This window comes from Lemur catta, chromosome 20, assembly GCF_020740605.2.
Source record: "Lemur catta isolate mLemCat1 chromosome 20, mLemCat1.pri, whole genome shotgun sequence".
Classification (NCBI taxonomy): Eukaryota; Metazoa; Chordata; class Mammalia; order Primates; family Lemuridae; genus Lemur; species Lemur catta.
Genome location: NC_059147.1, coordinates 6,849,719 through 6,866,081, shown reverse-complemented (window position 1 = coordinate 6,866,081; position 16,363 = coordinate 6,849,719). Strand labels below are relative to the sequence as shown.

Here is a 16,363-nt window from a genome sequence, read left to right as displayed (position 1 = left end):
TTATAAAGCTAATAAACATTAGCAAAATGGAATGATAAAACCAAAGGGTAAAAGTGCCTTTAAAAAAATAATTGTGGGTTTGTAAAGATCCTTCCTACTTTTTTCACATTAGTATTTTATAAAGTCATATGCTATATACATATGACAACTTTTCTGTCTTTCTGCATGGGTAGGATGTCATTCCAGAAAGACAACAATACCACAAAACAACACTCAGAGAATATACATTCCACAGCACTGACATTTATAATTTATGGTTCTAGTCCACAACCACCACTGTGGTCTACACATACACGATGGATAGTACTTAAGAAAACATCCATTTTCTACTTACTTAATCAGAAGGAGGATGAAGCTGTTGCTAACATTTCAATAAAATATCTGATTCATAACTTAAGGGAAACCCAACTGAATTTAGTGAGAATACTGGCTGACAGATCAAACTTAAGTTCTGGACAAACTTACTGAAAATAATAGAGGTTTAAATATATATCTCTTTGGGGAAAATTTACTGAGTAATTCTACATGCCAAATTTATTTTCTTATGAACTGTATATTTGTATAGAGGGATATTATTTACTTATCACTCCAATTATTTCATAAATTTACTGTGCCCTATTTCATAAAATAGAGCCTTCAAAATAAAAAGCCTGTTAGCTGACAGTTACTACCATGAATGAAGAGCTTCAATTGCTCAATACCCTAATCCTCCAGGAAAATTACATCAAAAATGGACATTTTATGACAGAATCATTCATTTATCTCAAAACCAGAACAAATAGAAAATAACACTGTTAAGGGAATGTAAGTATTTTTCTGACCACTACTGCAGAAACACAGAAACTCGGCAGATTGCAGACATGCAGGATCAGCACTATATAGGAAAGAATTAACAAATCAAACTCAGTACACCTTTAATAACTGAATTGAAAGAAGACTCAGTAAAACCAATTATTTCTTCCTCAAGGCAACCGTTAGCTACAAAGTAAAAATGATTTCATATCCTTGGTCCATAAAGAAGACACATTTATTTACATTCTCAATGGACTAAAAGAGGTTTTAAACTTGCACAATTAAAATTGTATGCTTAAAAAATATCATATGATTAATGCACTTAACTTAAAGCTTCAGATATTAATAACTTCATTTACACTTCTTAAAAAACCAACACAAACATACTTTCTAGAGTGCAAAATGCTTCTTATTAAATACTTCAGTAACACAAAAGCAATTTTTTTTTAAACACAGGAATCCTTTTCTGAAGGATCATCACCACAAAGACATCCATTGCCGGCAATGGACGCTGAACAGAACTGCCAGCTTGAATGAAATGCAACATGAAAGCTTTGCCTTCCATTTCTTCACCTCTCTCGATGACCCCAGCTACTTGTACAAACTCATCGTCGGGCTCTGGTACATGCACATGTATGCATCACAGAGGAGTCTTCGTGCGCAGCCCTGGATTCTTCTGGAGTCCAAGGAATGCAGATCTTCCAGGGACATCTTCAAGTATTCTCCAACCTCTGGGCATGGGGTGACTTGAGGAATGTTGAAACCATTCTGACCACCTGTGACAAACAGGAAGAGCTCTTTTTAGGGCAGTAAAGTTCTAAGCCCTTTTGCTGCCCTGCCCCACCAAAACAATTTTCACAGTCCAGTAACTCAGACAAGGCTAATTTTCATGATCTGAAAGATTACTTCTGATTGCTGGAAGTTAAAGCCTCCTTTAACTCTTGAGAGTTTTCTCATTTTTTGGTTTCTGAAAGGATTCTGGGGCCATTAGTGAATAAAACTGGCAAAAAGACGCATATTCTGAGTTAAGCCCCACCCCTAGTTTCCAGCCTCCTCTCTGTATTCAGGTAGGGACTAATGTTCTCTACCCATGTGCACATGACGAGAATTCTTCACATTTCCATATCCCCTCCCAGGCACAAGCAGCCCAGAACCCTTTACCATGAGATTATCCAATTCAGAGCAGATCTAGTAAAATGAACACTATTATATTTTCCTAAACTTTAAAAATGTATTTGCACAACTCTAACACAGTTTGTTTTACACATCATCAGACTACGGATGATGGTGCTCTAGGGTGTGGTTTCAGAGACTCTATGAAGGGCCCTTCTGGTTTTGCTCTCCCAGGGGCTTTTCCAAATGTCTGAAATCTCTGTGCTTTTGAGTTACGCTGTTCAATGCAAATGCTATTAATAACTGGGTCGGGGGCACATCGACAGATGGCGCTTGGCTTTGTCCCTCGAGTATCTGAGAGCTAAGAAAAGGCAGAAAATTCTTGGTTTAGAGCTTGGGCCTCTGGTCAAGAGGCAGCTACAGGGTGTGGCTTAGGTTATTCGAGGGCCACACCAGAAGACCTGGGGACTGGTCTTGAGAGAATGGCTAAAGGAAAAATTAGAGGTAAGAAGAATGGAAGGACATGGAAGTCACACTTCACAACCTTGCCTAGGTAGAGGTGTGGCTGTTTTGACAGCATTTCATTCCTGAAACCTACTAGAGACCCTGTTAAATAATGACTAAGCATCCTAGAAAATGGGCTGGCAAGTATAGTATAGTATATTCCCCATTTCAGGAAGAAACATTTTAACGGACTATAGAAATGATCCCTGAAAGTATAGTCTTAGGAAGAAACATTTTAAATGCAGAACACGCTTATTTTTCTAAAGAGGATATTTACTTTTGTTCTTAGCTTTTGTCATTTGGAAGACAACATGGTTTAGTATAAAAAAACGTAAGCACTGAGATCAGAAAGAATAAGTTAAACATAAACTATGTGACCTTAGGCACCTTCAACCTCAGATTTAATAACAGAAAAATAGGAATAATACCCATCTCACAAGGATGTAGGTAGAATGACTTAATGTACTCCCAGAGAGCCTGGCATACATGTGCTCAGTAAATGGCTACTACAGCTCATGCAAAAATGAGAGGAGCTTGAAAGTAAAAGACAACGAAGCTGAAAATAAAATCTCTCAACCCTACAGCAAGAATTTTAGGATTCTTTTTTTAACGAAGAACACATACATGTCAAAATATCACAACAATATTATTCCTTAGTTTAGGTAGCAGGGTTGCTAATGCATTCAAGATTTAAAACTGTGTCACCCAGGTAACCCTGAAAAGATTGTCTCACAAAATATCTTAGTATTCAGAATAGGCGATCCCACTATGAACTATCCCACTACAAACCAAAATGCTGCCACATGTAAAAGAAAGTTTTTCTAAATACCATCCCGATCCGCCATGCTATCAAAGAAGAGCCAGGCAGAGTCGTCCTTCCCATACTTCACAAAAGCAACATAGTGGCTTGTTTCTATGCAGAGAACAGCAAATAACTCCATCTTCTGGCAAGGGATGCAGCCGTGTCTCCAGTCCCAGTCAGGTAAATCTTTGGGAAGTGACACTGGGTTGTATTTATGATTCAACCTCTTAGGATGAAGGTGGACCTAAAATGGAGCACGAAGAGAATGTCATTAATGAGCTACAATGTTTCGAGTGAATGGACTCTACTTACTCTTATTGAATACACTCCTCATAAAGATCGATCAAGTACGTCACAGAAAGCTATCAGGTAAAGGGTCAGAAGAGGCATAAATAATACTATTTTATTATGAATTTTTTAAAGTTAATTATGATTTTCAAAGACTTTTCAAAACCTGCAAAACCTGTTTTTAACTCTCAGTAAGTTATTGTGCAACAAGAGATCATCCATTAAGTGAAGGAAACTTACTTGAGTGTTGCAGGTTTTGCAGAACTGCTTGATCTTCCCAGCTGAGATGTCCGGATCATCGTAGCACTCTCTGCACTCATACATTGCGAGCCCCCCACATATCCGGCACTGCCTGGGAGCTGAAACGGAGGGAGTGGGTGGGAGTTACCGGGCCTTTTAAAAATGCATTTGTTTATTGAGAAGAATAAAAATAAAAGTTATCCTTTAAAAAGAATAATGTTCATGGCTTCAAAAAAAGTCTGTCCCTCTCCATCCTCTTATGGGATTTTCTTGGATTCAAAATATCTTCAAAGACATTTTCTCTGACCAAGGAACAGTTTTTTTAAAATAGCATATTGTAGGGTGTTTTCCCCTCATCATAAAATGTCCATTGATAAAAATTCAAACATACAAGAAAGTATAAATAAGAAAATTAAAAGCACGTGTAATTTCAGTTAGCAAGAGATAACTGTGTCAATATTATTGTAAACTTTCTCTAATAATTTTATGTCTGAATATTTATGTAACTGTGTGTATGTGTATTTATATAACACACATATATTGAGCCCCTCTTGTAAACGTACCAATGTACTTTTCACTTAATATTACATCATGACTGTTTTCATATACACTGGTCTTCAAAACTATGAATTTGAATGGCAATAGTGTCATTATACAGATACTCAATTCATTTGACTACTCCCCTCTTGTTAACATCTAGGTTGTTTCTAATTTCTTAATCATATGACAATAAGCATATTTGCATATAAAATATTTATTTTCATTCCAATTATTTTCTTAGAATAAACTCCTAGAACTAAAATTACTGGCTTGATATTTCCAGGCTCTTCAGATACTGAATTGCCTTTTAGAAGCTTTGTCTCCAGCTAGACTCTTACTCACAACTAATGAGAAGGACCTGACAGACTATTTCTTAAAAAGCAACAAAACAAACTGAAAAATCTTATACTTACTGTCTTCAAGTAAATCTGTTATATTTAATTCCAGAGAAGGAAAAATTTTTTTAAACAGTTTAAAGTCTTTTCCAAATCGAGGCATCTGAATAATCAGACATGATGGTGCCTATAAAAAAGATATATATTTTTAGAATCAAAGTGCTGAAAAAAATTTCCCTATAAAACCAAAATAGTCATGGCTGTCAAATCAAGCAGTGATTCTGGCCATGAACTGATAGCCTGTGAAGCAGGGCCACACAGTGGACACACAGCACTCACGGGCCACAAGTCAAGGAGTCCGTGATCACGTGGACACACCAATACCTAGCGGTCAGGAAGTTCAACAATCTTGGGTCTCAAATAATATAATGACTACTGACAGTGGCATTTTACTTTGGGTTTATATTTAATAAAGGTTTTGGAGAAATTGTTTTTGCAAATGTGATATAGAAACTGTCACAGAAAGACACAATTCTTTGTATATCAACAAAGAAATAACTGTGGCTGTGAAGGTTTTACCAAAACATTCCTTCAGAAATGACTATAATAAAAATAAAACATAAGCATGTACTACTAAAATAATGAGGACACTCAGTAGAGAGGAAAAGAAAAATAATTTATATTACTTGTTCATTAATAAGCCAATATAAATGAATTTATTGACATTTTGTTTTTTAATGATGGGGGAGAAGTAAACACTGTCTTTTGATATATTCAGATAATATGCTTGGGTAAAATGATAATTTTTTAAAAAAACATAAATCTTCCTTTTGCTTTAAATGACTTATAAGTTTTCAAGTTACAGATTAGCCTGGTGTTTTCTTTGGCACCAAAAATCCAAAAAGTTCAATCTTAATCATAAGGCATTTTCTATATGGACAAGTTGAAACATTGTACATTTTTTTAAATTTGTGTTTTCGTAACAGTTTGTGTTTCAAACTGTTCTCAGCTGGTTAAAATCAATAGATATTGACTCTACCAGTAGTCTTAAGAATCCTAAGGACTTTCACATAAAATACAGTGAGTGTTACTAACCTCTGCAAATTTCAGGTTACTATTGATAAAAGACCATTCTAACAACTGCTGAATGGTAGGAACTCCAACTTTCTCATTTTTTTCCATAAAAATTTGATAGAAGTAACAATCTTGTACTTTTTGACCTGCTGATCTAAAAGCATGCAGAAAAAAATATAATTGATTTATTAAATGCTTAAATCAAAATGTGAAGTTGTTCCAGTGGTATTTGAGAACAGAAAAACCATACAATCAATGATGCAGTTTGGGATAGTAAGAATGACAGGGAGAAAAGAAAGCTATTTAGATAAAATAATCAAATGTACCTTGCACAAGACCTTATAAATGATTTCTTGTTTTGGTTTTTATATTGAAAAGTTCTCTTAGTTATAAGGAGAAAAATAATGGAATAATAACCCCAATCAAGAAGCAGTGTGAGAACAATAATAACCAGAAGCTAAAATCACTTAGTTCAAATTCTTCATCCAAATCTAGAAAGGAACGAACTGCATTTAATGCTCAAAACAGGAAAACAAAATCTTACACAAATGTATTCCTGAATGTGACAGACCCTTAGAAGACCTTCTAGACCAAACTTTCGTTTCTAAAATGAAGACCATGAGATCCAGGGAAGCAGAATGACTTCCCAGCATGTCAAAGGAAGAACTAGGTAAAGAACCCAGGTATAACCAACTGGGTTATAATAGCAAGCTAACAACCGCTTACTACGCTTTCTGCTAAAGTATGTTGTCCTTTAAATGGTCACTCATTTATTCAACAAATATCAAGTAAATGCCTACTACAGGGTATCCCAAAAGTCTCCATACAAAGGAAAAAATTTGTAATGAATATTTTGTAAGTAAAGGTACCTTTAGCTACAATTTCCCATTTTCCCTATGTATGGTGACTTTCGGGAAACCCTATATATGCCAATCACAGTGTTGACCTTATATTAAACATTTTTCCTTCTAAGTATTTTACTACAGAATGCTGTTAATCTTTAAGACTAACTATACCAAAAGGATTAATAATCTTTAAGATCTACCATTTACCTTTCTAGTAGAATTTCTGGATATAAAGTCAGACTGTTTGTATCTAGACTTATATCTAGATTTCAAGATTTGGGGGGAAAATATTAACATAGTTTTCATAAGAAAACCTCAGCTATTCAGAGACCAGTCTGCAGAAAGCCTCAGCTTCCCAAAGCAACTTGTGTATCAAAATGAACAAAACTTATTTAGTAACAAAACAGGAGATTCTTGAGAACCTACAACAAATAAAAACAGATGATAACCAAAAAACATGAAGGTTATGCTATACCAATATTTTAATTGGTTGTTGATGACTACAAAAGGCCAGAATTTTTCTGTGAAACCCCAAAAGCATAGAAAATTAATAGGGAGCAGAAAAAAATAAGACAGAAAACTAAGAAACGAGAAAGCAGTAGTCAATAGTTACAACAAGTAGAAACAATAATGGCAGCGGGAGAGAAGGAATGGTGGCTGAAGGGAGCACGGAGTTGCAGACACTGAGAGAAGCGATCCAGAAACAAGGATGGAGAGGATGACAGCTTTGTGACACTGGGGCAGGAGAACAGGGGAGGAGGAACAACAATCACTCAAACCTCATTTCTAAAGTTTTAGAAGGGTGAAACCTACAGAATCACAACAAAGTTGGTGCTATTGAACAAAACTGTGCAATTCAGATTGTAGTTTTCCACTAAGGAAAACCTAAGGGCAGAAGGGTACAAATGTGTTACCTTTAAAATAAAATGCACAATTACAGAAAAGATAAAAGCACTTGGAATTGTATCATTTGGGTCTATCTACCTCTGTGACACAGACCATAGTGGATAGCCACTAAAATTTTTCAGATTCTGGGTTGCCCAGCAATACGGAATATAATACAGATATGATATGTCCATAGAATAAGAATATCCAGACCACATCCTTCAATGAGAGTTACTCAGTAATACAATCAGAAAATTTCCCTACATCTTTGCTTCTTGATTGCTGGTGTTATCCCATTATTTTTCTTGGAATATTTTGCCACCAATCACTACACTTTCTTGTTAGTGGCTATGACTTTAGTTTCGCCTTGTCTTTAACACTGCACACGCAATTCATTACTGTTATTATTACCGTTATTGTCACTGTCTTTTAGATGTGAAGGCCTAATTTACCCAAATTTACCAATTTCTTCATTCTTCCTTATTTCTTGCATTCCACTCTCTTATTCTAAATTCAATTTTGTTTTACTAAAGTATATCCTGGATAAGTCTCTGAATGGTTATTTAGTCCTAGTTCTTCCTGTTCAGGAATTCTGAATATCATTACTCTTAGAATTTAAGTCTGTTAAAAATTCTGAATATTCTTCAGCTAATATTCCTTGAAACATTGCTTTTTCCCTATTCTCTCTAGTATCTCTTTCTGTAACTCCAGTCAGAAACTATCTTCCATGTCTCCCATGCACTTTTTCTTGTTTTCTAACTCTTCGTACCTTTGGGCTACATTCCGGGTACTTTCTTCAACTCTATCTTCTGAAAGAGCGATTCTCTCTTCAGCTGTGTATATTGCATCCAGTGAGGTACCCCACCCCACCCATCATGATATATTTTCTATTTCTGGAAATTCCACTTTCATTTATTTGATTTTCTTTGTTACCAAATCTGTTTTTATTTTCCACTGGTATCTAGTTCTTCTTTTGTCTCTTCAGTCATTTAAGAATATCTTTTAGGTATCTTTTAGGCTCTTTTAGCCTATTTTATTAGTGCAGATTTTTAAGGTACTCATCCTCCTATTTGTTGCCTTAGCTGACTCTCCCTCAGTCAGAAAGAAAGGCTAGAGGAGGGGAAGAATGACATTTGGATAAAAAGAGCTAACTTAAAATTATTTTTTAAACAGTGATTCTCAATATGAAGAGGTTGCTTGGGGGCGGGTGGGACAGTGTACATTCAAGGGGTGTAAGAACTTCCCAGGGCCCTTTCAAATCCACAAGGCCTTAAGACTCTGAGATGTATTCCTGGATGTGCCTGGCCCCTCTGTACCTGCTCTGAGGATCACTGCAGTATTCAACCTATGTATTACTGGGAGTGTATTACATCCCTTAGGTGTGTGAACTAGAAAAAAACGATGAAAATAAATGTTTTAAGCATCTGTAATTACTCTCTTTAAAATGAAAAACAAAATTGCCTTTTTCCTCCCAAAGTACCTGCTAGGTTTCCTATATCATATATTAAATATATCTTTCCTTCCCTTTTGTGTTTGGAAGCTGACCTTTCAGTGTAGACACTGAAATACTACATATCATTAATTCTATTTCTGAGCTATTTACTTTTATTAATCCATATTTCTAATTTTATACCAGTATCACACACTACTTTAATGTCTATTGCTTTGCCTTTATAGCTTATAATAGAACTCTTTTTTTAAACAATTCTTCAATATTTTTACCCACTTCATTTTGTAGAGAACTCTCAAATCACTTTCCTAAGTTCTAAAAATAAAGTTAAGATCTTATTTATGTGCAAATTAATCATAAAAAATTAACATATTTATTTAATCTTCCTTCCTAGAACACAATCTTTCTCACTAATTAATCAAATCCCCCTTTAGCTCTGCATAAGTCTTTTTAAAAATCTATCTCAATAAAATTGATTTCTTGGTATTTTATACTTTCATGAAGTATAACATCATTCTTTTTCATATTTGCTTGAAGGTATACAGAAATCCTATTGATTTTTCCATGGTTATTTTACACAGCTAAATTACAAATTCTTTTGTTAGTTATAGTATTCTCTAGATAATTCTCTAGTATTTTCTAGGTACACATATGGTTATTACCATCTTTGAATAGATAATAAATGTGAGCTCTTGATGTTTAGGTACTGTGTCTCATTTCATTAGTTACAATTTCCCAAACAATATCAAACCACAATTGTGGCAGTAACCACCCTTCCTTCTCTTCACCCATCAACCCAACACTGGCATCAAACGTCACTTAGGACACAGGTGAGTAAGAATACTTGTCTATGGTTAGCTTTTAGGGAAATGTATAGTATATGACCAAGATTTTCAATAGAGAAACCCAGGTTAATATGTAAAAAGGACCACTGTTTAGACTATGAACATTCAAACTATCCTGAAAGTTTAGCCATCTAGAACATTTCACTAAGAACTTTATTGCATTCGATTCAAAGCTTTCATTCAACATGGGGGCGGGGAGGAAAGACCAAGTTACACAGCTAAGAACAAGAAAGCTAATTTAAGGCTAAATTAATTCTCTGATAGGTAGACAAAAACAGTGCTCTCACAGTGTTTGATTAAGTTAGAATGAGATTCTCCTAAAAGGTTCATTAATTTAAGTTACAAAAATATTTATATACAGTTTCATAAGAAAATGATTTGCAATAATACTTATCATTACATTTAAAATTAAAAGTACAAATTTATATTGGATTTGTTCTTCAAGTAAAGTATGGTACTATAGAGAAGACAATGAATAAAATTAATTGCATTATATTCACCTGGCATATTAAGAGCTTTATATAAATACAACATGAAGTAATCACCAAGGAAATCATTTCTACTCAGTGACAGCAGTAGAAGTGAGGACTGTCTACCATTCCAATGCTTCTATAACAATTTAGAAGTTACCTTATTTTTAGCAATGGTTCTACCCTTAAAATATGATGAAATAAGATATTCAAGAATTCTTCAGGATCTAGAAGAAAATATAAAGTCAAATGAGTCACAGACAAAATTTTTAATCATTCTATTTATTTATAAGTCATATTTCTATACTGAATTCAATTTCATTCCTTCAATATTAACTCAGTTAATAGCATAGTTTTCAAGTTTTCCTGATAAAGGAAAAATACAAAGGATATTTTAAAGTATTATGTTTCAAATTTGTTATAACTTTATTGCATTTAAAAGGGTATAATAATTCATAAATAGTAAAGTAATTATTTGGGGGGGTATAAGATAAGTGGAATGAAGTATGCCCTGTTTTTTCCCGCTATTTAAATAATTTTCAAGCCTTGAAACATAGCTGGTTACACTATGCTGCTAACAAGTTCAAAGTCAAGCACTGAATCCATAAGTCAATTAGCTATGAAGAGATTAAAACTGTTAAACTTAATTCTTGTCAGCAGTTTTGTAACTCCCTTTTATAACAAGGAAAACAAAGTAGGAAAATGTAGATGACTCAACACAACCCTTCATCATAGAAAGAGAAACAATTCAGAATATTACTGCTGGATGGAAAGGGAGGAATTTTTTATTTACCGTTAACTGCCATGTGAGTTGTATTTAACTCACACTAGTTTTGAGCCTGGGGACTCATGATGCATATGTAACTCACATGTCCCTTTACCTTGCAAGCTGTGTGAAGTGAACTATTTTTCAAGTTGCATATAACTTATACACAGAAAACAATAAAAAATAACAAATTTTTCATTAAATTAAAAAGGATCATTTTGTTTTCAGAGTTTTTATTCTATTTTAGTAATAAAACATCCTGGCCCCAAGGAAAAATTTTTCTTTCTAGTGTGGCAGTCAATGTGTTAAGCATTTAATATACTAGAACCAGCCACCTTCTGAAAGGGCTTCATTATTCCACATCATCATTCTATCTTAGAAGAGAGGAAGAATTTACAAAAAGAGGAGAAAATAATATATCACATAGAAAGAAATTCATAATTTAAAATAAAACCCAAAACAACACATACATTTCAGCTAATAATTTAGCATATGCATATGATTTACAGTTATTTTTAATGAATATACTATAAATTAAGATAGTCACCTTTTTCTTCAGAGGTAAATCCTGATGCAGCCTCTACTTTTTCAAGTATTTTCCTCAGTTTCATAATTTTTGTGGCACACACATATCCATATCTATGTCAGTAAAAAACATTAATTAATTGATAGTGGCATATATATTAAATTATATAACACATCTTAAGAATCATACATTTCTCATACAACTCCAACACATCACAAATCAATAGGCTTGACAATTGTTTTGAAGAATACAATTACAGGCTGCTTCTCGAAGTTTGAAAAATTAAAGATATAGAACCAGAATTATCCTAGACACTATTATACACCTTATATTTGTCACATATTAATACAAGAAAAATATTTTTTAACAAGTTTGTGATGAGTATACAATTTTGAAAGAGAAAAGTCCTTTTAATACCAAAGGGTGAAATAGCTACTAAGGGAAATGGGAGAGGGCATTAATAAGAAATTGAAAATCTAAAATCTGCAATCAAACATATCAGCATGTATGTCAGCATAGTTATGACATTTTCTCTCATCTTTGTCTCAATACAGGACACATTCATTAAGTTAAATGTTAATGTAAAATTTTAATTCTGAAAATCGCTTCAGAAGAGACCTTTGTGGCCACCATGGGCAAGTCAGAACTAGCTAATCTAATATCCATTTTTTTATACTGACTATTCATCCACTCATTAGCTCCCTGCAACCAACACGTATGGAGCATCTATCACTTAACACAGTAGTCTAACGTGCCAGCCACTGGGAATACAAATGAATACACAGTATTTCTGCCATTGAGGAGCTTGCAATGGAGAAAGCAGAGGTTTCAGTACCAAATAAAACCAGTCAGCTATAATACAGATGTGAATGCCGCAGACAAGGGAATCTGGATCACAACAGGGCATCTGTCAAGTTTCTTACTGTGGACAGGGGACAAAGTGTGATTAATTATGATTCTTACCTGATTGGACAATAGCATTCAAAGAATATTATTAATGAAATTATGGTGTTTTCAAAGGAAGGAAGGAAGTGCCTTAGAATTTTGGATTTGACCTGTCTTGTCCCAGTATTAATTACTTGGGGGTAAAAAATAGAAAGTATGTTTGAAAATTTGCATAAGACAAATTAATTAATGTAAAAATCAAGACTAGAGAATTCATTACAGAATTTAAGGAAAACAAAAGATATAAGCAGGGACATTTATTCTCTTATAATTTACTTTCCTAGTCATGTGATATAGTAGGTTATTTGAAATGTTCATTTATTTCAGTATTCTGTTTTTGGTAAAAAGCTTACATAAAACCATTTTTTATTTTAAATGTTAAATAAGAAAAGTATGTCACAAGATTTAAATTTATCTTAATATGGACTTTAAATTACATAGTTTGCTCTCTATATGCCAGAATGAACAAATTTGTTTTATTATCTATGGTCCTAATTCTTCATAGTTTAAATTTTATAATGTGACATTATCACATATCACTACTGCCACCTATTCAAAGTCTTTACTAGATGTCTCCTGTCATTTGTGCTTGTACCATTACAAATTGCTTCCTGGGGCCAAAATAAGACACATTTATAATTACTAAATTAGGAAATGGAAAAAGAATCACCTTTTTAAGGGAGGTCTAAATATATTCCTTTAACATGTTACTAAACTATATCTCATCTGTTGCTAGTATTAATACAAAAGTATTAAATACTAGCTATTTTATAAACAAAAAATTCCCATTGCTCCTTTTTTTTTTTTTTTTTTTTGAGACTGGATTTTGTTCTGTCACCCAGGTTGGAGTGCAGTGACACAATCATAGCTCACTGTAACCTCAACCTCCTGAGCTCAAAGGATCCTCTGGCCTCAGCCTCCCAAGTAGCTAGAACTACAGGCGTGCACCACTATGTCTGACTAATATTTTTTTTATTTTTTATAGATACAGGGTCTTGCTATATTGGCCAGGATGGTCTCCAACTCCTGACCTCAAGCAATCCTCCCATCTCAGCCTCCCAAAGTGCTGGGATTACAGGCATGAGCCACCATGCTTGGCCCCTTGTTCCTTTCCTTTCAGATAAAATTAAGTTTAAGAAGCCAGACTATACCAATATACAGCATGATTACTGTTAAGGGTAGTGTTGGAATAAACTATTTCAAAAGATAAGAATCCCAAGTACTATATATCAGCTTTTCTAAACCTACTGCAATTACTAAATTATAGTATACTCTACCAAAATGGTTTAAATAATTTCATGGAATATACTATGTTCTATACCTTGGCAAGATTCAAGAAATTAAATAAGCAAAGAAAGTACAAGGACCAAAGGTTAAAATAATTTATTTTTTACCAAGAAAACTAATTTTCGTCCATTTCTTATTACATGAAAGCAGGGAATAAATTAATTACTGTACCAGTAAACAGCAAATAGGACGCCATCCAAAGGCAAAATAACTATGTATCTTCTACTTACATTCTCAGAGGATTAACAATTTCTGTCCTCAGTAGCTCTTGAGTTTCACTGTAATATTCTACATCATTCTTTTCTTTGGGTCTAAGTAACACAGTGTCCAGAACAGAACTAAAAGCAAATAAACTGAAAAACAAAAAGAATATTTTTCCTCATGCTAGAAATATATTTTTCAAGAAACAGATTCTAAAAAGAAGCAGAAGAGGAAAAAAAAAGTCTAAAACAAATAACAATCTACGTTTTTCATTAACACAAGTACCCAAAACCCCTGTGAAGAGTCCCTTGATTCAATCACAGAGACCTAGAGACCCTTTCAGTTAAGGAGAATACTAGTACTGAGAAGGCAAACTATAGACTGACATTATTAAAAATAAAAATGTAGGCCGGGCAGTGGCTCACGCCTATAATCCTAGCACTCTGGGAGGCCGAGGCGGGCAGATTGTTTGAACTCAGGAGTTTGAGACCAGCCTGAGCAAGAGAGACACCCCGTCTCTACTAAATATAGAAAGAAATTATCTGGACAGCTAAAAATATATACAGAAAAAAAAATTAGCCGGGCATGGTGGCGCATGCCTATAGTCCCAGGTACTCGGGAGGCTGAGGCAGGAGGATCGCTCGAGCCCAGGAGTTTGAGGTTGCTGTGAGCTAGGCTGACGCCACGGCACTCTAGTCCGGTCACCAGAGTGAGACTCTGTCTCAAAAAAAATAAAAATAAAATAAAAAATAAAAATGTGCCTACAGCACATTAAGAAAGAAAACTTCTTTGCAAAAGTTGAAAGAGGGCCTACAAATCTGAGCATAATTACAAACAGACAGCAAAGGAGGAAGTTTGGAAACTACTTCACAAGGTGAACACTATCCAGTATCATACTTCTCTCTCCCCATGCCTATTTGCAAAGATCTAAATTTCTTTAAATGTTAAAATCACTTGTGAGTGACTAACAGCAGTAACTTACTGGTATCAAAGAAAAAGAAAATTTGGCTGTTAATACAGATTTTTATCAGGAACTCTAGAGAATATTCTATAAATGCTGCAAGGCTTGTTTTTGTTAATACATCTGAGAAACTGAAAGTTTTTTTTTGTTTTTTTTGTTTTTTTGAGACAGAGCCTCACTCTGTTCCCTGGCTGGAGTGCCATGGCGTCAGCCTAGCTCACAGCAACCTCAAACTCCTGGGCTCAAGCAATCCTACTGTCTCAGCCTCCCAAGTAGCTGGGACTACAGGCATGCGCCACCATGCCCGGCTAATTTTTTCTATATGTTTTTAGTTGTCCATCTAGTTTCTTTCTATTTTTTTTTTTTTTTTTAAGTAGAAACAGGCTCTCTCGCTCTTTCTCAGGCTGGTTTCAAACTCCTGAGCTCAAACGATCCACCCGCCTCAGCATCCCAGAGTGCTAGGGTTACAGGCATGAGCCACCACACCCGGCCTGAAAGTATTTTGCAAACAAAATGGCCTGTCAGTTTTATTCCCCCTACTTTGAAAATTTGAACAACCCATATTAACTTCCTAATTCTTACCACATGGCTGTACTGGCAGTGAACAATACTCAGCCTAAAGATTCTTGCCATGTTAAGTTGTTTCACTTTGGGAAAAACTACCTATACCAGGCAATAGTGATTCTATTGAAAATAATTTTTTAAAATAATGTAGTTTTATGGTTGCCTCTACCTCCAAAACAAATACAGCACACATCATCCAATGGCCTACTGCAAGTCATGTTATTTGATATATATATACAAAGATTTCCCAGATACGTCAATATAACTATTCCACTTGTAACAGTATCACTCATTATTATTACATTACTTTTTATGGTAATGTTTTGGATATAGGAACTTGAGATAACATTCAATAAATTACAAGGAATATATTATGAAAAGCAAATCTGCCTCTTTCCTGACCCCTAATCATCTGGTTTCTCTACTCAGAGGCAGTTGGCAGTTTCTTTCACATACACAGACACAGACACACACACACACACACACACACACACACACACACACACACACATCCCTGCCTGTATGACACTATCTCTACCTGCATTAATTTTCAACTTACCAGAATAAGGTTGAGTCTAAGTAACAAGAATTATAATGACCCTGGATGCCTTTCTTCTTTCCAATCATTATCTCCAAACCTTCTTTTTCCATTTTTGGTGGAGTATTTTCTTCTACTACTTCACTTAAGTAGCCTCCAAATGCTGAAAAGATTTTTAAAAATGTAAATGAAAAGAATTCTTTTAAACTACTGCAATATGTATTCTCCTATATATTTCTTCATTTTAAAATGTTTTGGTATTTTGAGCAAAATTTGTTCCTCAACTTCAAGTTAAAGGTAGGCTTTGGTTAACTGCTATTCAGTTTGGATTGTAAAAATTGCTATTGTTCATTTTCAACTTTGCTTCCTCTGTAATTTAAAAAACACTTTAG

General features: G+C 34.4%; 1 protein-coding gene across 10 annotated transcripts in view; it reads right to left on the bottom strand.

Moving 5' to 3' along the window:
* Positions 1 to 223: 223 nt before the first annotated feature.
* CYLD (CYLD lysine 63 deubiquitinase) overlaps positions 224 to 16,363 on the bottom strand; it is a 64,983-nt gene continuing 48,843 nt past the window's right edge. For 9 of the 10 annotated variants that reach the window (XM_045534050.1, XM_045534053.1, XM_045534052.1 and 6 more), the window contains 9 exons: positions 15,993 to 16,134; positions 13,938 to 14,060; positions 11,497 to 11,588; positions 10,344 to 10,410; positions 5,710 to 5,842; positions 4,693 to 4,801; positions 3,740 to 3,858; positions 3,239 to 3,455; positions 224 to 1,568 (listed from right to left, as the gene is read on the bottom strand). In XM_045534050.1, coding sequence (XP_045390006.1) covers positions 1,384 to 1,568; positions 3,239 to 3,455; positions 3,740 to 3,858; positions 4,693 to 4,801; positions 5,710 to 5,842; positions 10,344 to 10,410; positions 11,497 to 11,588; positions 13,938 to 14,060; positions 15,993 to 16,134 — 1,187 coding nt within the window. In that variant the 3' untranslated portion in view covers positions 224 to 1,383. The remainder of the gene's footprint in view (positions 1,569 to 3,238; positions 3,456 to 3,739; positions 3,859 to 4,692; positions 4,802 to 5,709; positions 5,843 to 10,343; positions 10,411 to 11,496; positions 11,589 to 13,937; positions 14,061 to 15,992; positions 16,135 to 16,363) is intronic. The other variant, XM_045534059.1, reaches the window with a different exon arrangement.